Source organism: Zophobas morio, unplaced genomic scaffold, assembly GCF_036711695.1.
Source record: "Zophobas morio isolate AGI-343-1 ecotype UQ-CSIRO unplaced genomic scaffold, CSIRO_AGI_Zmor_V1 ptg000022l, whole genome shotgun sequence".
NCBI lineage: Eukaryota > Metazoa > Arthropoda > Insecta > Coleoptera > Tenebrionidae > Zophobas > Zophobas morio.
In genome coordinates, this window is record NW_026972127.1 from 788,227 (window position 1) to 810,346 (window position 22,120).

The window sequence follows — 22,120 nt, forward strand, 5'->3', positions numbered from 1 at the left end:
TACTAACGTACCAATCACGGATCTGGAAAAAACTTGTCAAAATTTAAAGCCTTTAAAGGTACACAAATTAAGAAATGGAGAACCCATCAAAATTCACAAAACCCATTTCAATGCTCTACGTGAATTGAGGTTCACTATTGGTAAAAAATCCCCTCCGAATTCCATTGATTCACAAACTTCTATTATAATATCGAATTGTTCCACATTTCCAAATTCAACACCCAATGAAGATAAAAATCATCCTGTTAATGATTGTTACAACTCCGAGGGCATATCTCTAATTAATTCAGATAAAACGTCTAATGCAGAGTCATCTACCGCACTAGACAAAGTAAAAAGTCCTCCAGTTAATTCGAAAAACTGTGACTCATTGTTAGTCTGTAACCAATTTAAATGTAGATCGCAATATTTATGTAAATCCGTAGACTCGAATATTAAAGACAATACGTCAAACGTAGCAATACTCGACAAGAAAAAACATTCCGAAAATGTCATACCCAAAATAATAAGTCATTTCAGTAAAAACCCACCGGTGCTTCAAAATACCGCGCTGGGGTTGATTCTTAGCGGCAATTTTGCGTATTTAAAAAGCAATACTTCCCATCATCACAAAATTACTTCAGCCCAAATTAATTCTCGGTTTTTGGAAGTTGAAACCGTCAAAACCGGAAGCAGGTCATTAAGAAAAGGTTTTAAAAGCGATCTTTGTGCAACCCCTTTTCAATCCACCACAGGCCATTCACCCCATGGCCATTTCATGGTCAAACACCCCTTTTCGGAAAATCAGCCGCAATTAGAGAATTTTGCACAAATGCACCCAAAGTGGCTATTATCATTCGAGAGGAAGTTGGGGCGTTCCACAGTCCCTTATTTCAAAAATTTACCTAAATTAGGAAATTCCCGAGAACTGGCTCTCCAACTGTTATTGTTAGCAGAGGGACGTGATCATAAACGTAACGAGGGTTTTATTGTCTCTCAAAGGAAGTACCTAGACCTTGTGCAGCTGAAGGTACTTAACGAAAATTCCTCAAATAATTCCGTTTACCTGTCACACAATTGTATTTTAAATCCCCACGTTTCTTCCAATAAACTTTGCGAGGTTGTTGACCGTTCAAATCTTAGTTCAAAGAGTTTAAATATGAATCTCCGGAGTTATAACGATATTACTGATAAAAACCATCTTGAGGGCGAGGGCGTGTATGCGCTCACTGTCAGGGTTAAAGCCGTCCTGAATTCGCGCCTTTCGAAGCCTCTGTCCAGCGACCGCAATAATTTGGTCGCATTTATACCTGGCCAATGCCTCTTTCGGCCAGCCATCAACTGGTCCCTCAGGAAAAAACCACGCCGTCGTTCCCATCAACAGGCCATCCCTTGGCACCTCATCCACGCTTACCATCAACACTTCTGGAAGTCGTGGTACCTCGAATATTTGACCACACTGAAAGGCAGGTTAGGGTGGCAAAGGCCATCTTCCAACGTTCCAGGAATGGCAAGATGGGTCCTCGTGAAGGAGGAGAAATTTCCGCGTCTACAGTGGCGGTTAGGACGCGGCCCTCCAACATCATTTTGGAAAGGAAGTGGTGGTGTGTGTAGTGTCGGTGAAGTGCAAAAGATAATTTCGCAATCGCATGCATTATCATTCTATTTAACCATATTGCATACATCTTGTCAATTTGTTATATACATCTCATTGTTGATTTATTTTACTATGTTCTATGTATTCATATTTGTACCATTGTTATATCCATTCGCCATATTATTCACTCCTCGTATTATTCATTGATTCGGTACGTTATAATTGTTGTAAATTTACTTTTAGGTCTATTGTAAATATTGTGTATTCACTGATATTGTACACATGTAATTTGTCTTAGATATCTTTTTTTTTAGTTTAATGCGTTTCTTCATGTTCATTGCTTTCTGTAACAATATCCATCCCATTCATGTAATTTCATTTGTATTTATCATATAGTTTATCCATATAGTTTATTTTTGGTCTTAAAACAATGTAATTGTTTCAAGGCGGGGGGTTATGTTAGAGCCTCTGGCGGGGACCTGTTTCACCCCTCCCCACCCGTAAGGGTGGGAGCCAGAGCCACCCCCACCTTGGAACACAGGGTAGCATTCATTCTTAATTCTTAACTCATTCATACACATTCAATTCTCAATTCTCAATTCGTACCTAACAGTCATCTCTCTCGACCGCACGGTCATATACTATTCTATTCTTATTATTCTTATTTATCATAACACTTGTCACTAGCAATATACATTTATCTTACTGTTCGCTGGTCTTATTCATTTATACAAACTTCGACATAATGTTTGCTTGACAGTATTTTGAGAAGACGTCATCAATTTCTTCGGAGGAATGAATAAACAAATTTTGGTTATACTTTTCTCTCCTCCACAGTAATCTAATAATAATTCGATAAAATCTAAAAATTATCCAGAGTTTCAACCTAATGGGTTTAGTAATTTCGACAGTAACTAACTACTAAAAAGTGTTCAAATATCACTTTGTCGTATTTTTAGCACTTTTTCTATTTGCAAATCCAGTTTTTCCGAAAAATTATAAAATTTGATTTAATTACTTAGATATAACTATAAAAATATAGATAATATTAGTCATAATTTGACGACAATCAGTCCAGTAATTTCGGAGATCACAAAAATCGACACAGACGATAAACAGACGTAAACGGGAGACCACTTTTTTCGTACTCTAGTGGTCATGAAACGTCGTGAAAATGCACGAAAACTAAAAATTAGAAATTATAAAAAAATTCGCAGAATTACTTTAAATTTTGAAAAAACAAGTCATAAATTACAATCGTCGGAGTGATTTTTTTCTTCGATTAATATTGTTTTTAAAGATAAGACTAATCATCCATTTACTGCATTTCCAAAAATTCAGAGAAAAGATAAGTCGTTTCTAGGCCAATTGATAAAATATGTTTTTCATCTCTGCAAACAACCTGTATAAACAATTCTAAAAACAAAAATATATTATTGAAGCACATTGATATAATTTTTTAAGTTTTGTTGAAGGGACGAATATTTAAATTTTTTTTGGTTTTATTAATACCCAGTATCATTCTACAGAATAATATATAATTAACCCCGCCCACCCACCCCGTCTCCGTTTCAGTAATTGATTTATTTGCTCTGAGTGAAAGATGGAACTATACTCAACAGAAATAAAATTAGTCCTTAGAATGAGAAACGGGCGGGTGGGTGGGGCTAGTACTTGCTAAGATAAGACTGAAATATACATTTAAAGTAGGCAACCAACGAGAAAAAGGATTAATATCAGTGTACATGTTTAACTGAAATTATAAATACTGCTTGCCGATAAGATTTTGTAGAAAAAAGTTAAACTTGGCCCCGCCCACCCACCCGTTCTCTTATTTTTTTTTTCTTCTGAAATGAAAAATAAACCTTATAGCACACAGTAGAGCAAAAAAGTTACGATCAGCGATTTTTCCCCATTTCCATTCCATAGAAGAAAATATAATTAACCCCGCCCACCCACCCCGCCTTTATTTCAGTGATTGATGTGATTTGCTCAAAGTGAAAGGTGGATCTTAACTGAACAGAAATAAAATTAGTAGTAAGAATGAGAAGAGGGCGGGTGGGCGGGGCCAGTACTTGCTAAGATAAGACTGAAATATATATTCAAAGTAGGCAACCAACGAGAAAAAGTATTAATATCAGTGTATATGTTTGGCTTAAATTAAAAACGTTAAACTCGGCCCCGCCCACCCACCCGGTTATTTTTTCTTCTCAAGTAAGAAATAAATTTTATAGCAAATGGAACAACCAACAATAAATTACGATTCGTATTTTTTTTTTACTTATTTACGGCCTAAATTCTATTATTATTAACAGAAGAAAAAGTATAATTAACCCCGCCCACCCACCACGCCTTTATTTCAGTGATTGATGTGATTTGCTAAAAGTGAAAGGTGGATCTTAACTGAACAGACATAAAATTAGTCGTAAGAATGAGAAGAGGGCGGGTGGGCGGGGCTAGTACTTGCCTAGATAAGACTGAATTATATATTCAAAATAGGCAACCAACGAGAAAAAGTACTAATATCAGTGTATATGTTTACCTTAAATTAAAAACGTTAAACTCGGCCCCGCCCACCCACCTGTTTTTTTTTTTTCTTCTGAAGTAAGAAACAAATTTTATAGCTAATGGAACAACAAAAAATTTCGATTCGTACTTTTTTTTTTTACTTATTTACGGCCTAAATTCTATTAGTTCCCACTTCCATTCCACAGAAGAAAAAGTATAATTAACCCCGCCCACCCACCACGCCTCCATTTCAGTAATTGATGTTATTTGCTCTGAGTGAAAGGTGGAATTATACTGAACAGAAATAAAATTAGTCCTTTGAATAAAAAACGGGCGGGTGGGTGGGGCTACTACTTGCTAAGATAAGACTGAAATATACATTTAAAGTAGGTAACCAATGGAAAAAAGTATTAATATCAGTGTACATGTTTAACTTAAATTAAAAATACTGCTTGCCTTAAAAAACTGTGTAGAAAAAAATTAAACTTGGCCCCGCCCACCCACCCGTTCTTTCATTTGATTTTCTTCTGAAATGAGAAATAAACCTTATTGCACATAGTAGAGCAAGAAAAGTTACGATCAGCGTTTTTTTTCCCCATTTGCATTCCATGGAAGAAAATATAATTAACCACGCCCACCCACCCCGCTTCCATTTCAGTGATTAATATTATTTGCTTTAAGTGAAAGGTGGATCTTAACTGAACAGAAATAAAATTAGTCCTTAGAATAAGAAAAGGGCGGGTGGGCGGGGCTAGTACTTGCTAAGATAAGACTGAAATATATAGTCAAAGTAGGCAAACAACGAGAAAAAGTATTAATATCAGTGTATATGTTTACCTTAAATTAAAAACGTTAAAGTCGGCCCCGCCCACCCACCCGGTTTTTTTTTCTTCTGAAGTAAGAAACAAATTTTATAGCAAATGGAACGACAACAAAAAATTTCGATTCGTACTTTTTTTTTACTTATTTACGGCCTAAATTCTATTAGTTCCCACTACCATTCTACAGAAGAAAAAGTATAATTAACCCCGCCCACCCACCACGCCTTTATTTCAGTGATTGATGTCATTTGCTCAAAGTGAAAAGTGGATTTTAACTGAACAGAAATAAAATTAGTCGTTAGAATGAGAAGAGGGTGGCTGGGCGGGGCTAGTACTTGCCAAGATAAGAGTGAATTATATATTCAAAGTAGGCAACCAACGAGAAAAAGTATTAATATCAGTGTATATGTTTACCTTAAATTAAAAACGTTAAACTCGACCCCGCCCACCCACCTGTTTTTTTTTTTTTTCTTCTGAAGTAAGAAACAAATTTTATAGCTAATGGAACAACAACAAAAAATTTCGATTCGTACTTTTTTTTTACTTATTTACGGCCTAAATTCTATTAGTTCCCACTTCCATTCCACAGAAGAAAAAGTATAATTAACCCCGCCCACCCACCACGCCTCCATTTCAGTAATTGATGTTATTTGCTCTGAGTGAAAGGTGGAATTATACTGAACAGAAATAAAATTAGTCCTTAGAATAAACAACGGGCGGGTGGGTGGGGCTACTACTTGCTAAGATAAGACTGAAATATACATTTAAAGTAGGTAACCAATGGAAAAAAGTATTAATATCAGTGTACATGTTTAACTTAAATTAAAAATACTGCTTGCCTTAAAAAACTGTGTAGAAAAAAATTAAACTTGGCCCCGCCCACCCACCCGTTCTTTCATTTGATTTTCTTCTGAAATGAGAAATAAACCTTATTGCACATAGTAGAGCAAGAAAAGTTACGATCAGCGTTTTTTTTCCCCATTTGCATTCCATGGAAGAAAATATAATTAACCACGCCCACCCACCCCGCCACCATTTCAGTGATTAATATTATTTGCTCTAAGTGAAAGGTGGATCTTAACTGAACAGAAATAAAATTAGTCCTTAGAATGAGAAAAGGGCGGGTGGGCGGGGCTAGTACTTGCTAAGATAAGACTGAAATATATAGTCAAAGTAGGCAAACAACGAGAAAAAGTATTAATATCAGTGTATATGTTTACCTTAATTTTTTTTTTCTTCTGAACTAAGAAATAAATTTTACAGCAAATGGAACAACAAAAAATTACGATTCGTATTTTTTTTACTTATTTACGGCCTAAATTCTATTAGTTCCCACTTCCATTCTACAGAAGAAAAAGTATAATTAACCCCGCCCACCCACCACCCCTCTATTTCAGTGATTGAAGTTATTTGCTCTTAGTGAAAGGTGGATCTTAACTGAACAGAAATCAAATTAGTCGTAAGAATGAGAAGAGGGCGAATGGGCGGGGCTAGTACTTGCTAAGATAAGACTGAAATATATATTCAAAGTTGGCAACCAACGAGAAAAAGTATTAATAGCAGTGTATATGTTTACCGTAAATTAAAAACGTTAAACTCGGCCCCGCCCACCCACCCGGTTTTTTTCTTCTGAAGTAAGAAATAAATTTTATAGCAAATGGAACGACAAGAAAAAATTATGATTCGTATTTTTTTTTTTACTTGTTTAAAGCCTAAATTCTAGTAGTTCCCACTTCCATTCTACAGAAGAAAAAGTATAATTAACCCCGCCCACCCACCACGCCTCTATTTCAGTGATTGATGTTATTTGTTCTTAGTGAAAGGTGGATCTTAACTGAACAGAAATAAAATTAGTCGTAGGAATGAGAAGAGGGGGGTGGGCGGGGCTAGTACTTGCCAAGATAAGACTGAAATATACATTCAAAGTAGGCAACCAACGAGAAAAAGTATTAGTATCAGTGTATATGTTTACCTTAAATTAAAAACGTTAAACTCGGCCCCGCCCACCCACCCGGTTTTTTTTTCTTCTGAAGTAAGAAATAAATTTTATAGCAAATGGAACAACAACAAAAAATTACGATTCGTATTTTTTTTTTTACTTATTTAAAGCCTAAATTCTATTAGTTCCCACTTCCATTCTACAGAAGAAAAAGTATAATTAACCCCGCCCACCCACCACGCCTTTATTTCAGTGATTGATGTCATTTGCTCAAAGTGAAAGGTGGTGGATCTTAACTGAACAGAAATAAAATTAGTCGTAAGAACACGAAGGGGGCGGGTGGGCGGGGCTAGTACTTGGCAAGATAAGACTGAAATATACATTCAAAGTAGGCAACCAATGAGAAAAAGTATTAATATCAGTGTATATGTTTAGCTTAAATTAAAAACGTTAAACTCGGCCCCGCCCACCCACCCGGTTTTTTTTTCTTCTGAAGTAAGAAATAAATTTTATAGCAAATGGAACAACAACAAAAAATTACGATTCGTATTTTTTTTTACTTATTTACGGCCTAAATTCTATTAGTTTCCACTTCCACTCCACAGAAGAAAAAGTATAATTAACCCCGCCCACCCACCACGCCTTTATTTCAGTGATTGATGTGATTTGCTCAAAGTGAAAGGTGGATCTTAACTGAACAGAAATAAAATTAGTTGTAAGAATGAGAAGAGGGCGGGTGGGCGGGGCTAGTACTTGCCAAGATAAGAGTGAATTATATATTCAAAGTAGGCAACGAACGAGAAAACTTATTAATATCAGTGTATATGTTTAGCTTAAATTAAAAACGTTAAACTCGGCCCCGCCCACCCACCCGGTTTTTTTTTTCTTCTGAAGTAAGAAATAAATTTAATAGCAAATGGAACAATAACAAGAAATTACGATTCGTATTTTTTTTTTTTAGTTATTTATGGCCTAAATTCTATTAGTTCCCACTTCAATTCTACAGAAGAAAAAGTATAATTAACCCCGCCCACCCACCACGTCTCTATTTCAGTGATTGATGTCATTTGCTCAAAGTGAAAGGTGGATCTTTACTGAACAGACATAAAATTAGTCGTAAGAATGAGAAGAGGGCGGGTGGGCGGGGCTAGTACTTGCCTAGATAAGACTGAATTATATATTCAAAGTAGGCAACCAACGAGAAAAAGTACTAATATCAGTGTATATGATTACCTTAAATTAAAAACGTTAAACTCGGCCCCGCCCACCCACCCGGTTTTTTTTCTTCTGAAGTATGAAATAAATTTTATAGCAAATGGAACAACAATAAATTACGATTCGTATTTTTTTTTACTTATTTACGGCCTAAATTCTATTAGTTCCCACTTCCATTCCACGGAAGAAAAAGTATAAATAACCCCGCCCACCCACCACGCCTTTATTTCAGTGATTGATGTCATTTGCTCAAAGTGAAAGGTGGATATTAACTGAACAGAAATAAAATTAGTCGTAAGAATGAGAAGAGGGCGGGTGGGCGGGGCTAGTACTTGCCAAGATAACACTGAATTATATATTCAAAGTAGGCAACCAACGAGAAAAAGTATTAATATCAGGGTAGCTTAGCTTAAATTAAAAACGTTAAACTCGACCCCGCCCACCCACCCGGTTTTTTTTCTTCTGAAGTAAGAAATAAATTTTATAGCAAATGGAACAACAACAAAAAATTACGATTCGTATTTTTTTTTTTTTTACTTATTTACGGCCTAAATTCTATTAGTTCCCACTTCCATTCCACAGAAGAAATAGTTTAATTAACCCCCCCCACCCACCACGCCTTTATTTCAGTGATTGATGTCATTTGCTCAAAGTGAAAGGTGGTTCTTAACTGAACAGAAATAAAATTAGTCGTAAGAATGAGAAGAGGGCGGGTGGGCGGGGCTAGTACTTGCCAAGATGAGACTGAAATATATATTTAAACTAGGTAACCAACGGGGAAAAAGTATTGATATCAGTGTACATGTTTAACTTACGATTATAAAGACTGATTGTCTATAAAAAGACTGCAGAAAAAAGTTAAATATAGCCCCGCCCACCCACCTGTTCTCCCATTTTTTCTTCTGAATTAAGAAATAAATATTTAGCAAATAGTACAACAAAAAAATTTTGCTCTAAGTGAAAGGTGAACCTTATTACTGAACAGAAATAAAATTAGTCCTTGGAATGAGAAGAGGGCGGATGGGCGGGCCTAGTAGTTGCTAAGATAAGACTGAAATACATATTTAAAATAGCTAACTAACAATAAAAAGTATTAATATCAATGTACTTGTTTAACTTAAATTATAAATACTGCTTGCCTATAAAAAAACTCAATTGAACAAAGTTAAAATTAGCCCCGCCCACCCACCCGTTTTCTCATTTTTTTTCTTATGAAATAAGAAAAAACATTATAGCGCATAAAAAAGGTTACGATTAGCGTTTTCCTGTTACTTTTTTCTCGGCCTAGGTTTTATTAGTTACGACTTCCACTCTACAGAAGAAAATATAATTAACCCCGCCCACCCACCTCGTCTCTCTTTCACTGCAACATTGCATTGCAGCATGACGTCGTCATGTTTGGGGAGGGGCATAAACGGACAAATTTTTTTACGGCCTAGGTTTTATTAGTTCCCACTCCCACTCTACGGAAGAAATTATAATTAATCCCGCCCACCCACCCCGTCTCCATTTCAGTAATTGACGTTATTTGCTCTGAGTGAAACGTGGATCTTATACTGAACATAAATAAAATTAGTGGTTAGAATTAAAAGAAGAAATTGTATAAATTTGCAATTTGTTTTCAGAATTTATAACAAAGTTAATTTAAATGTTGTTAAAATGTTGTAATTGTTCACATAAAAATATCGAGTTATTAAAAAAATATATTTCCAGTAGTGTTTGATTTTTATCAAAAAGTCGCTCGAAAACATCTAAAAAAATTATGAGCGACCTTTAACAATTACTCGTATTTTGAGCTACAAACTTGGGAAACTTGTTTTTTTCTTCGTCTATAAAATATGACCGAAACGAGAAAAACAAAATTAAACAAAAAGGAAATCTGATAAACTAACATATTTTTACACGAGACTCAACACAAAAAAGTCGTTTTTTGCGCCACCCTACTGTAGAAAAATGTTAAACTTAAGGACACGATACCGAAGTATGTTATTTAAATTTAAAGAACATTTATTCAACGAAAACATTTTGATTGACGATTTACCATCCTTACGAAAACCTTAAAAGGTTTACAAAATTTCAGAGCATTCGGTTTTTCAATTTCAAAGTTAAATTGTATAGTGAACCAAGAGCTATAAGGTTATATGGCCATCATAAAATCATCCCATTGTGTCGAAGTTAAGTTGTTTACAATAGAAAAGATTTTAGGGTCGTAAATAACGTGTCCACTGCAGCTCGACCGGCTCTTGTGGTTTCGTTCAGGGACGGCTTTCACTAAATATGAAAATCCACCACTCCACTATTTCTTTACAACCTGCAGCCGCTGAGGGTTCCGAAATAACCACTCGCTTTGAAAGCCGGCCCTGTTAAATATGAGCAAGAAATGTTTAGAAGATGATTTATTGCCAACCGGTAAGCTTAGTGCGAACCACACAAAGGGAGTATTTATTTGCGGTCAACTACTTTTATGATGGTCATATAACCTTATTACTCTTGGTTCACTATAAAATGTTATACAATTTAGATTGTAAATCAACGCGGATTCATAAACCACAAGTTATAAAACAAGTCTAAGGTATAAACCCAAGTTTTATACAAATGAGCACTTAATAAACACAGAAAATAAATTCACTAATGACTAAGTGACTTAGCTGATGGAATTTCAGAGGTTTTCCCCGTAATTACTTTCTCAAAAGCGAGTACTTACTGTAGAAACAGGTAATAAATCTAGGTAAGGGATTACTCATGCAGATTTATGACAGGAAGGATAAGTCGATCCCTTTTTACCTGTTTCAGAGTCGTCCTTCTGTGCTACTGTATTTAATCCTACCCTACTCAGCTACCCACGACCTCGGTTGTAAATATTATTTGACAAGAATCAACGTTTTGATTGTAATCCTACAGTCGCTTTAAAAACCGCCACTTGAATTTTGTTGAAGGGTACAAATCAGCAAGCTTTAGATAATAATCCCCGTATTAAGATCTGCCGAAAACGGTCAACGAACTTTTGCAAACCGAAAAGGAACGCGTTAGTGCTGCCAACATAAATTTTAAAATTAAATTTCAATTGTTACTAGACTTTTTGGGAAAAAACCTGTATCAATATTTAAAATTGTGTTCACTTTTATAATACACCCTGTATATTTGTGTTGTCTTCGACTTTTACATTATTTTCGTCTTAAAAAAAACGTGAATAATTTATAATCAATTTCCAAAACTATTTTTTTTTGTGATCAATTTCACCTAGCCTGACTCGAGTGTACTCAAATTTAGCAAACTCTACCTTTTGGTTTAAGACTTGTTCAAGCATCTCCTTCTGACGCGTCAATTTTTGTACAGTGGCCGTCGCTTGCGCGTTTGCTGGTTGTTGATTAGACAACTGTTGTATGTGCGCTGGAAATTAACGTAGTTTCTAGTAGTAAAACTATTTTAAAAAACACAAACAAAAAAGGCGCCAATATGATAATTTTTAACGGAATAATATTTCACACCCAGCTTCTCCACAACGCTTGCAATCGTTATCAGTCATAAACCGTTTATTTATACAATGCAAGCTTAATCCGACTGATAAGTGATCCGCCCTGTTATTCACCCAAACACAATTTTTCCACTCACCGTTAATTTTTGTGCACTCATGATACTGCAAAGCAAACGCCTCTTGCTCCTGCTCCATCCGCCTCAAATCATCGGCAGTATCCTTAAATAGCCCCTTAAAAAAAGCTACGTCGACCCTCTCACCGCTTACCTGCGTCCGTCGCCGCAAGATATCAATCTTGTGCAACACCTCCGTCCCCGAGTTGGAGATCATCAAATTAGACAGCCCCGACAACGCCTCCCCGTTGGCGGCCTGCACCAGTCGCATCTCCGTAGCCAAACACTGCCGGACGTACGAAAACAGCTGCATCGGGTTGGCGCTGCAAATTCCAAAAGTATGAATAGAAACGCGTGACGAAGCACTAAACACACAAACCTGTATCTCTGTCTGAACATTTTGGCGGCTTCCGCCAGCTTCAGCTTGATCAGGAAGCATTCGGGATCGTTGACCACCGCCGCCTTGTTCTCCACCTCCTGGATGAGCGCGCTGACGAGCCCCGCCACGTACTGCTCATGCTGGGGGTTCTCGGGCACGGGCTCGATCTCCGACCAGAACTTCTCCTCGATGTACTGGGCCAAGTAGTGCCGCACTTCTATGGGGAAGTGGTCGCCGTAGATGGACCGGATTTGCTGCAGGCTGTCGGGGGGCAACTGCTGAGCTTTTGCCCAAAGCGACATGGTTGATCTGCGAAGCCACAAAGCCAATATTTAAATAAGCGAGAGTCAAGGTCGCCAGGAAGCGGGATGGCCGATGTCTTGTTTACACAGCACGAAGCGCGATTTTTCAACTGACCTGTTATACGCGGTTCTGGGGGCGGTTGCGGCCAAGCGGGAGCGGCGAAATGACCATTTACTAGAACGAGGTTCAGAGGGTTTATGAAAAAACACGTTATCTAGCGTGCGACGAAGTACTAGGCGACTGCCATTTTGAAGATTGATTGACAATTGACAGGAGGCGGACGAATGGAAGTGAGGGATGCGTGCGCGTGACTTTTGCGATTTTTGCGACGGGGGAGGGGCACCAATCGCGAAACGCGACGAAGCGGGTGGTTCAAACACACTCAAGTGACATAACCTCACAATTATTTTATTTTTTTCAACGTATAACAAAATAAATTGTATAAAGCTAGGTACATAAACAACACTCCGATAACAGATATTCGTGTATAAAATTATGCCTACAGAAACTTTCTATTGTTGCATTTCACAGTTAGTTGGCGTAATAGGTTTCTAGTGTTATCATAACTAGAGTAGCTTATGCCTACGGCGATGGGGCCCTTGATCCAGTTCATGGATAGACCTTTGTAGAAGCCGCCGATGATGCCCTCTCTACAACAAAACAAAATTAATAATCGCACGAAACGCGTAAACTTACACAAACTTATAAATAATCTTAACTGTGGCCCGTATTGACTTGTATTGTCCTTGAGTATCAGTCTGCATTCTTCTCCTTACAATGTCTAGGGGGTAACTGCTGCACTGTCCCAGCATTCCCGCCACAGCCCCAAAGCTCAGCGAAATTAAAGGGTTTAAAGTGGCGTTCCTATCCAACTTTGTGTAATCTTCAAAAAAATTTTCAAAAACATAGTGAGACTCAAATTTTGCCTCACCTCTGTATACCAGTTTTAACGTGTCGTAAGTGAAGAAGGACACCCCCGCGTAGGGCACGACGCCCGCTATTGTCGGAACGTACCCCTTGTAAAAAGCTGCAATTCCCTCTTCGTGGAGTATCTTATAAAAAACTTGTCTTAGTGTGGCGTATTCGTTCTTGTGGGTCACCGCCATTCGAGCCCTCGCCACGTCAAGTGGGTAAGTGAGTGTCTGCGACGTGGCCCCCGCCAGAGAGCCCGCCAAAAACAGCCTCCGCGGCGATTTGTTGTTGTCCACTTTTAAAATTTTTTTCCACTGTTCGTGTGCAGTGAACTGAATGGCGGCATGGGGGACTATCCTGACCATAGTGGCGCTGTTGCCCCTCCATAGCGCCAGGAAGCCCTGCTCTCTGTACGTCTGCACCAAAAATTTTAAAGCCTTCCGCGTCGAGTACGGTTTGTTGCTGAAATTTCGGCATTAAAATTCTATTAATAAAACTGCGCGTCAGACGCAACACTCACCTTATCTGGAAGTTGATTTTAGTTCGGTCTAAGGGGGCGATCGTGGTTTTCGCTAGAGCCCCCGCGATAGCACCGGCACACAGACTAGTTAGGACTATTTGAGAATTGCTCAGTGGTTTTTCGAGGGGGTCATGGCCTGGGGGAGCCATTTTTCGGAAGACTAGATCAAGGCATTATTGGCTTCACTAGAATGGAAGAACAGTGCTAAGAAGTGTCGCAAAAACGCCTCAACGCGAATAAAAACAACCATGAAGTGCCAGGGGTCAAAGTTTGTTACCTTTTTTAATTCGAGACTCTTTTACAGTAACTAACGAGCCGTGATAACGACTATCACAAATGACGAAGCGATTCTGTTGCATAACTTTATTTATTATTAAATACAGAGTCATCCCTGAGCCAGAGACACCCAAATTACGAGCTTTTTCAAAAAAAAAAAAATAATAACAATAATTATAATCCGTGGATCTACGTAATATCTCGATGTTTTTATCTCAATGCGACGCATTAAGTGCCCCCATCATCAAATAATCCGCCAATGAAGTAGTCGCGATTTGTGCCAAATCTCATGACGTTACTGTACTTTCACCTAGTTTCACCTTGATATTCACACCTGACGTGTAAATCAAACAAAGAACCTCCAAAAAATGGTAAACATCACGCTACCAACTAATTAACATTGTTAATTGTCCCCCGTTTCAGGCCCGCTACTTCAAGGAGCAAGACATCGACGGTAAGCAGCCCCCTTGACCCGTCCCGCTTTATCTCCCCATTGTTTCCAGAATTCCGAGAATGCTTCTACCTCTTCGCCCGTTCGGGCCACATCAAATCCCTGGACGAGCTCACCGTGATAATGCGAAGCCTGGGGCTCGCCCCCACGATCTCCGAACTGGCCGGCTACTTCAAGCAGAAGGGCGGCAAAATGACCTTCGCCGACTTTCTCGAGGTCATGCACGTCCACTCCAGGGTTGAGAACCTCCCCAAGGAGGTGGTGGACGCGTTCAAGGCCGGGGACCCCGAGGCAAAAGGGGTCATTCCGGCCAAGCAGTTGCGTCATATGCTGCAAAATTGGGGCGAGTGTTTGTCGGCGAAGGAAGTCGACCGCATTTTTAGGGAGGCCAACGTTAATAATAATAGCATGGTCCGATATGCGGATTTCGTGAAAATCGCGTGCGCCCCCGTCCCGGATTACTACTAGGGTACTTACTTTTAATTGCACCGTGTTTATGGGGTTTGTCGCATTTTAGGCTTATGTAAATATCACATGTCAAAGGAAATTGACTGATGTCGATTTTTATTAATTTTGGATTTGAGGCCGTTGGGTTGGTAGCGAATTTTAGTTTCGCTAAAATTGAGCGCCGACTTATTACTATTGTTAAATTTGTTGTTTATTCCACTGCATTTATTTATTGTTAACGTTGTAGAAGTAGTCTTTGTACGCAAATACACCAGTATTATCAGTTCGGGTGTTTTTATTAAAAAAATGACGAAATCCGAAGTGACGAAAATTATCGGAATCTATTTTAGGCATTTTAGTGGCGTTGACAATGACATACAGTGACAATTGACAAGTGACGTTTCAGCGCGTCAACAAAGAACTAACCTCAAAGCGCGCCGGTTAGCGTTGTTGAACGTTTTGTTATTTTTGAGTTATTTAAGTACAAATCGCCACCATGTCGACGGCGATGCCCATTAACCCCAAACCCTTCCTCAATAGCCTTACTGGTAAGGCTGTGATGGTGAAATTAAAGTGGGGGCACGAGTATAAAGGTTACCTTGTATCCGTCGATGGTTACATGAATTTACAATTAGCCAATACTGAAGAGTATATCGAGGGTAGCATGACTGGTAAGTGTTACAATTGAGTGTTTATTTGTACTATAAAAATCATTCCTAGGTAATTTAGGAGAAGTCCTCATTAGGTGTAACAACGTGCTTTTTATACGAGGCGCTGAAGAAGAAGATGAAGAAGGTGAAACTAAAGATTAGGAATTTGGAATTAATTTTAAGTTTTGTATTTATGAGAATAAGGTTTATGTAGGTAAATTACAAAGATCAATTAGTTTCTAAATTTTGTATAAAGGTAGTTCAATTTCGAATGAAAACAAAAATGAGGGTGTAATTTTTCTTCCACAACTCTACTGACTGGTGAAGATTTTCATGTTTGTTAGAGTGGAATGCGTCGATTTAATTTTTAACGTCTAAAACATAGAATCGTCTAAAATCTAATATGTCGCTTGTCTGTGTGTATAAAGTGTTGCATACATATTTTTTCCAATAAAAATGAAACTAAAACTTTGAAATTCGAATTAATTCTGAAACAAGGATCATTCTGGTGGTGTTTTGCTCAAAATGTCGTCCCAGTAGTTACTCTACTAGTTTTTGAGTGTCTGTGGTCACTATAAATGAAAGTACACAATGAGTGTATTACGTGTTGCATACATTGCAGGGTGTTTATTTTTCCTGTTTATTTTAATCACCATTTCCAGGATATTTGTTTAAACAATCTTTTACTAATTTAATTGTTCATACAAAGACACAAGCTATTAAATGGCACGCGTGCCAGATGTGTCCGTACAAAGCTAAAGCAAGCGTGTAAACAAAGCCGACGTTAAATGGCACGCATACTAAACATGCCAATTTAAAGCTAAAGCAAGCTCGTCTGCGGCGATTATTAAATGGCATAAGTGCAACAAGTGTCAAAATAAAGCTAAAATAAAGCACTTGCTTAAGCACCATTTGTGAAGAAAAGGGAAGACATTGGAAGACAACATTTTTTTGTTTATTTTATTTCATTAATAATACACCTTAGAAAGAAAGAATTGTAACAAATTATTAGTACAATGGAAAAAACTGGCGACGTCATCAGCTTCCCAGAGAGGATTCAATAAATTATACAAAATGTACTGAAATCAACTCGAATTAAAAAAAAAATTAAACAGAATTATGTATTCTCGTTTGAGTGTCGTAGCGTTGAAGAATCAATTCTGGGTTCATGTTTGCGGCAACAATAAACACTAGTTGCACAAAAATGCACCGTCAGACACTTGATTCGACTTATTTCCTGACGTTCCGTAAGTTTATTGCAATGTCAGGGAAAAACGCCACAACCGCACAGACAGTTCGTTTACCGAGTTCGGTCCATTTTATTGACTCCATTTATGCAAACAGCGCCGGATTATTTGCTCACAATTAAAATTTTAAGCATATTAACCCTTTAACCCAACATTTGTTAATTTATTATTTGAACAACGAACTGACGAGCGAACCGAACACCCTAATTACCTAACATAGTGCACCCGACCAGCCACTACTTTGTTAAACAGAGTAGACGGGCGTACGGTTGTCTGCAACCCCTGGAAGTGCTTACATTTAGCCGATGTTTCCTAGAAAGGGTGAAACACGGAGAGAAAGTTCGAGGGTCAGGTCGAATTTGATACATTAGTCCAATGAAAATTTTGTCAAAATTACACCACAAAAAATTTGCATTCAAAAGGGGGTGTGTTTTCAGAGTTTTGGCGAGTTTATTCCAATTTATTTAATCGTTGAACGGCACTAAAGTACTTCTTCTACATATTTTACTCCGAACATATTTACAAATTTTCTTAAATAAATTTTTTCGTGTGTTTTTCACACCTCCCAGTTTGCCTCTCTCTAAAAGACAATAATGGATATTTCCATTAAATAGTCAACAATTTTATTTTTATTTATTTATTTATTCTTTATTCTCTATAATTATTAATTTTATTTACCAAACTTAATATTAATATCATATTAACTTCCCAGTTTATGTTCATGTTTATGTTCATGTTGGACTTTCAATAACTCATTTTCATGTTGTACATTCAATAACTCGATTTCTTTTTGCGACTGCGATAACACTAAATTCGCAATCTCTAGATCGTTTTTCAGCAAGTCTGTGAGCACTTTTTCACCTTCCATTATCCACTGAAAGCCAAATTACATATATTATTTTTATTTATCTAGGTACTTCACTGCCTAAATTAAGGAAAATTTCCAACTGCACAATCCCAATAATTCCCCTTGTGTCCTCAATACTACTTCTACCCCCCCCCCCCCCCCCCCACATTAAATGATTTTGTCGATTTTGTGAGAATACCTACACCTTAATAATAAATAAATAATAGTAAAACGCAAATATATTATAAAGATATAAACAAAAATGTAAAACAGGCATTATACCGACACTATTAATACATACATATATCACTATTTAAAGGTACATCACCAAAGTTTGTGTGTTGTCTTCCCAAAACAGAAGACTAAAATAATTAATTAAGCCACAATCGAACAAAATGTTCTGAAATTTATTATTATAATTCTTATTTTGTCATTATTACTTTACATTTTTCATAATTACTTGCGTATTCTCATATTTTTGAGAAAATGGGGTGACACGTTCTTAATTGGATCAATAAAAAATTTGTGATGACGCCAATAACGTAAATAATACTTGTCATAGCACAAAAGAAAATTAGTCACAGCGCATTACCAATGCAAGAAAAAACCAAAGTGATAACAGCTGTGAAGGCAGTACGACTCCGCAATTACGACTGATAAATTTTTGTTGTGCACTTTTTCGAAATCACTGAGACAAGTATTATTGTTAAGCAGGTACGTGACAGAGCGAAAATAGCACATCTGGCGTTTCTTGAGGTCCCAACTTGACAAACAAAATCATAAAAATTCCTCGATTCTTTTCGGTGAAGGGATGAACCGGCGTCAGTAGTGGTAGCTTACGCTCGGGAAGTAAAAATATTAATAATGTGAAAAAATTGCTCCACAAATTGCAATTTCCAGCTGCACAAATGCATTTTCGAACTGCACAAAATGTGTAGAAGTGCACATTAATTTAGGCCCTGAGGTACTTAATTACTTAGGTACGGTAACACAACTACTCAAAACCCACACAAAACCTCAACCATAGAATAAAAAAAATTGGTCCAAAGTTGTTTCAACAGAACTTCCTTCGCTATTGAAGTAGAATGAAACATAAAAAATAAACAAATTTATTTATCTCGTTAATATGGAAATTTGCAATGTAACACCTTTTAAATTTAACAAGTTTTTATAAGATTAATAGAGGCAGAATCAGTCTTATCTTAGCAGGTACTAGCCCCGCCCACCCACCCCCTATTTTCTCAGAGGATATGTTATCTGCCAAAATAAGTCTTATCTTAGCAAGTACTAGCCCCGCCCACCCACCCCCTATTTTCTCAGAGGATATGTTATCTGCCAAAATAAGTCTTATGTTAGCAATGATTGGCCCCGCCCACCCGCTTTCGTTTCATTTTGTTTAATTTGATTTTGCTTTTAATTTGGCTTCCAAAGCTAAATTCTAAAATGTCCTTATATAATTTTGATTCTTTTTCCAAAAAACTGAATGTGTAGGGTACAAACTCATCACGGATTCATAAACTACAAATGCAAGAGTGTGTTATTTTATAAAATTTAAATAATATTCGATTAAATTTTAAGATGACGTCATCACTTTGGGGGTGGGCCAGTAGTTCAATATGTATAACTTTTTAACTCAGATTTTTTTGCTTAGTCTTCTTAGTCAAAAAGGTTAAGTTATAATATTTTAATAATAAATCAACAAATTTTGATTGAAATTAAATGTCACTCTCAACCATGTCAGATTTCGACTTAATTCAACTTTTTATGTCCATAATACATCGAAAGAATTCGACTATTAAGCACGTATAAAAGCTGGTCAACCAGAATAAGCGGCGCCAGATAAACAGTATGATTTAGTGTTAAAATAAAATTTTATTGATTTTGTCTCCTGAAAACAGAGGAAAAGGCTGACTTCAATTAAGATACAATGGAGCAAAACATTCTGAAATTTTTTGAGTAAGTGGCTATTATTTTGATAATTATTTTAGTTACGCCACTGGGTCACATTGACGATTGTTTAATTTCTGAAATCATGTCAAAATTTTGCCGAATAAATTCTACCCAAAATGTGAAAAATATGATGAGTTTTCACTTGTGATTTATCATTGTATTAATATTTTTTAGATTTGCCCCCTATTTTCTCAGAAGATATGTCATTTGCCAAAATTAGTCTTATCTTAACAAGGATTAGCCCCGTCCACCCGCCCTCTGTTTTCTTAGAGCGTATGTCATTTGCCAAAATAAGTGTTATCTTAGCAAGTACTAGCCCCGCCCACGCGCCCTCTATTTTCTCAGAGGATATGTCATTTGCTAACATAAATCTTATCATAGCAAGTACTAGTCCCGTTCATCCACCCTCTATTTTCTTAAAAGGTATATCATTTGCCAAAATACTAGTATTTGCTAAGATAAGACTGATTTTGGCAAATGACATAATCCTGTGAGAAAATAGGGGTGGGTGGGCGGGGCTAGTACTTTCTGAGGTAAAACTGATTTTGGCAAATGCCATACTCTTTAAGAAAATAGTATGCACAGTTCTTTAAGGACTATACTCTAAAATTATTTATAACTACATAGGTAATTCTGAATATTTTTAGATGAGGTGAAATTACCAAAACATAAAATTTGGTGTTCAAAATGATAAATTTTTGTAGGAAAATCTGGATTTTGCCATTACGCTCGGCCTCTCAGTCTAACAACGAATGAAAAATTCATCACAATTGAGATCGGGTGGGTGGGCGGGGCTTATGTTTTCGTATAGAAATGTGGATTTTGCAATTACAATCCGCCTCTCAGTCTGCCAACGAATGAAAAATTCATCACAATGGAGATCGGGTGGGTGGGCGGGGCTTATATTTTTCCCTTTTTTTTCTTTATATGTGTAATCTTCTTTCGGATAGAAATTTAATATTCTGCAGGTCGGCACATCACTTAAAATTTTGTGGCGAAATTTTAGTCAAACATTTAAAATTTATATTTTGTTCACAAAATGTCAAGAATTAGATTTCGTGATGTTTGGGATCCATAAAAATTTTCGTTTATATTTTTAGACTACTTGTTATTTTTCGCTTTTTTGATTCAAAGTATTTTCAGTTTTTGTCCAAAATGTGCAGAAATTTTTAATATTTTAGTAGGGAAATTTTTGTTAAAATCTTTAAAATTTATATTTTCGAAAAAAATGTCAATGAAAACATTTAAAATTTAAGATTTTTATCACCTACTGTAATACTTGGATTTTAAAAATTTTAAGTTATTTATTTTGAAATAATTTTCAGAATTTTGACTTTTTATGATTTTTGGGATCTGCAAGAATTGTTGTTTATATTGTTAAATCTGTTCTTTTTAGCTTTTTGATGCAAAATATTTCCAGTAATTTCCAAAATGTGCCAACATTTTCATAATTTTGAGGTGAAGGTTTAGTCAAAACATTTAGAATTTATATTCTGTTCACAAACTGTCAAAATTTAGACGTTTTTGGAATGTACAAGGGTTTTTGTTTATATTTTTAGACCTTTGTGATTTTCTTTTCAGCTTTTCTGTTCCAAATTATTTTCAGTTTTTTCCAAAATGTGCCGAAATTTTCAAATTATCTCTCGGTAAAAAAGTCTCAATTAAAATATTATTTTTTTTTTTAAACAACGCTAACATTAAAAAAATTATGGATTTTAGGATCTACAGGAAATTTGCTTTATATTTTTAGATCTTTTGTTATCGGCTTTTCGAATTGAAATAATTCTGAATTTTAGTGTTTTTTTAGATGTGTTGAAATTTCCAGAACATAAAATTTGGTGTTCAAAATGATAAATTTTTGTAGGGAAATCTGGATTTTGCAATTGCCTTCATATATATACTTTCTTAAACTTAAATAAGGTTAATTCTATAAAAATACTGGATCACGTAACATTAAAAAAATTATGAGTAACATAATTTGCAACTAATTATCACAATTTAGCCTTTTTTGTAATTTTGGGATCTACAAGAAATTTTCTTCATATTTTTTGATATTTTTGATATTTTGTTCTCAACTTTTCGGATTGAAAACATTTTGAATTTCAGTTATTTTCCAAAATCTGTTGAAATTTTCAAAATTTTCTGACGAAGTTTCATTCAGAATATTTATAATTTCTATTTTATTCACAAAATATCAAAATTTTGTCCTTTTTGTGATTTTTATGATCCACAATAATATTTGTCTATATTTTTAGAGCTATTTGTTGAGTTTTTATGATCCAAAGTATTTTCAGATTTTTCCAAAATATACCAAAATTTTGAAAATTTTTGTCGGTAAAGTCTTAATGAAAATAATTGGAATTTATATTAGAGTCCTGTTTTAACACACATTAGTTTTTTTTTTTTTTAAATAAACACCCTATATATTTTTACATATTCGTATTAGCCTGTTCCTAGGCTTTATAACTACGCTATATTTTTGAAATTCTGA

The 22,120-nt window shown here is 36.2% G+C and overlaps 4 protein-coding genes across 6 annotated transcripts in view; 2 read left to right on the top strand and 2 right to left on the bottom strand.

Moving 5' to 3' along the window:
• LOC135133707 (signal transducer and activator of transcription 5B-like) overlaps nt 1-12,617 on the bottom strand; it is a 29,276-nt gene extending 16,659 nt beyond the window's left edge. The window contains exons 1-5 of one of the 2 annotated variants that reach the window (XM_064062191.1): nt 12,444-12,617; nt 12,027-12,335; nt 11,802-11,970; nt 11,672-11,753; nt 11,340-11,449 (exon numbers count right to left, since the gene is read on the bottom strand). In XM_064062191.1, coding sequence (XP_063918261.1) covers nt 11,340-11,449; nt 11,672-11,753; nt 11,802-11,970; nt 12,027-12,328 — 663 coding nt within the window. In that variant the 5' untranslated portion in view covers nt 12,329-12,335; nt 12,444-12,617. The remainder of the gene's footprint in view (nt 1-11,339; nt 11,450-11,671; nt 11,754-11,801; nt 11,971-12,026; nt 12,336-12,443) is intronic. The other variant, XM_064062190.1, reaches the window with a different exon arrangement.
• Nucleotides 12,618-12,721: 104 nt separating this feature from the next.
• LOC135133708 (mitochondrial coenzyme A transporter SLC25A42-like) lies at nt 12,722-15,200 on the bottom strand. Of its 2 annotated transcripts, none has more exons than XM_064062193.1 (5): nt 14,966-15,200; nt 13,762-13,946; nt 13,261-13,703; nt 13,032-13,212; nt 12,722-12,979 (listed from the first exon to the last, which is right to left on the bottom strand). In XM_064062193.1, the coding sequence occupies exons 2-5, from the start codon at nt 13,908-13,910 to the stop codon at nt 12,829-12,831; spliced, it is 924 nt and encodes a 307-aa protein (XP_063918263.1). In that variant the 5' UTR covers nt 13,911-13,946; nt 14,966-15,200; the 3' UTR covers nt 12,722-12,828. The 2 variants fall into 2 exon arrangements, with proteins under 2 accessions (XP_063918263.1, XP_063918262.1); XM_064062192.1 differs by lacking the exon at nt 14,966-15,200 and adding an exon at nt 14,039-14,138.
• Nucleotides 14,317-15,219, top strand: LOC135133709 (calmodulin-like protein 4). The gene is made up of 3 exons (XM_064062194.1): nt 14,317-14,408; nt 14,461-14,491; nt 14,541-15,219. Exons 1-3 carry the CDS (start codon nt 14,406-14,408, stop codon nt 14,954-14,956), a joined length of 450 nt encoding a protein of 149 aa, XP_063918264.1. The 5' UTR covers nt 14,317-14,405; the 3' UTR covers nt 14,957-15,219.
• A 99-nt stretch (nt 15,220-15,318) lies between these two features.
• On the top strand, nt 15,319-16,061 carry LOC135133711 (small nuclear ribonucleoprotein F). Its single transcript, XM_064062195.1, has 2 exons — nt 15,319-15,606; nt 15,656-16,061. Exons 1-2 carry the CDS (start codon nt 15,432-15,434, stop codon nt 15,745-15,747), a joined length of 267 nt encoding a protein of 88 aa, XP_063918265.1. The 5' UTR covers nt 15,319-15,431; the 3' UTR covers nt 15,748-16,061.
• The last annotated feature ends 6,059 nt before the right edge of the window (nt 16,062-22,120 follow it).

What these genes read in the sequence shown, in the direction of transcription:
- LOC135133709 (XM_064062194.1), top strand. An exon ending in CAAGGAGCAAGACATCGACG is followed by an intron (nt 14,492 to 14,540) that starts GTAAGCAGCCCC and finishes CATTGTTTCCAG; the next exon opens with AATTCCGAGAATGCTTCTAC.
- LOC135133708 (XM_064062193.1), bottom strand. Translation starts at nt 13,910, where the DNA reads ATGGCTCCCCCAGGCCATGACCCCCTCGAAAAACCACTGAGCAATTCT. An exon ending in AAAATCAACTTCCAGATAAG is followed by an intron (nt 13,704 to 13,761) that starts GTGAGTGTTGCG and finishes CCGAAATTTCAG; the next exon opens with CAACAAACCGTACTCGACGC. An exon ending in GTTAAAACTGGTATACAGAG is followed by an intron (nt 13,213 to 13,260) that starts GTGAGGCAAAAT and finishes ATTTTTTTGAAG; the next exon opens with ATTACACAAAGTTGGATAGG.
- LOC135133711 (XM_064062195.1), top strand. Translation starts at nt 15,432, where the DNA reads ATGTCGACGGCGATGCCCATTAACCCCAAACCCTTCCTCAATAGCCTT. An exon ending in TATCGAGGGTAGCATGACTG is followed by an intron (nt 15,607 to 15,655) that starts GTAAGTGTTACA and finishes AATCATTCCTAG; the next exon opens with GTAATTTAGGAGAAGTCCTC.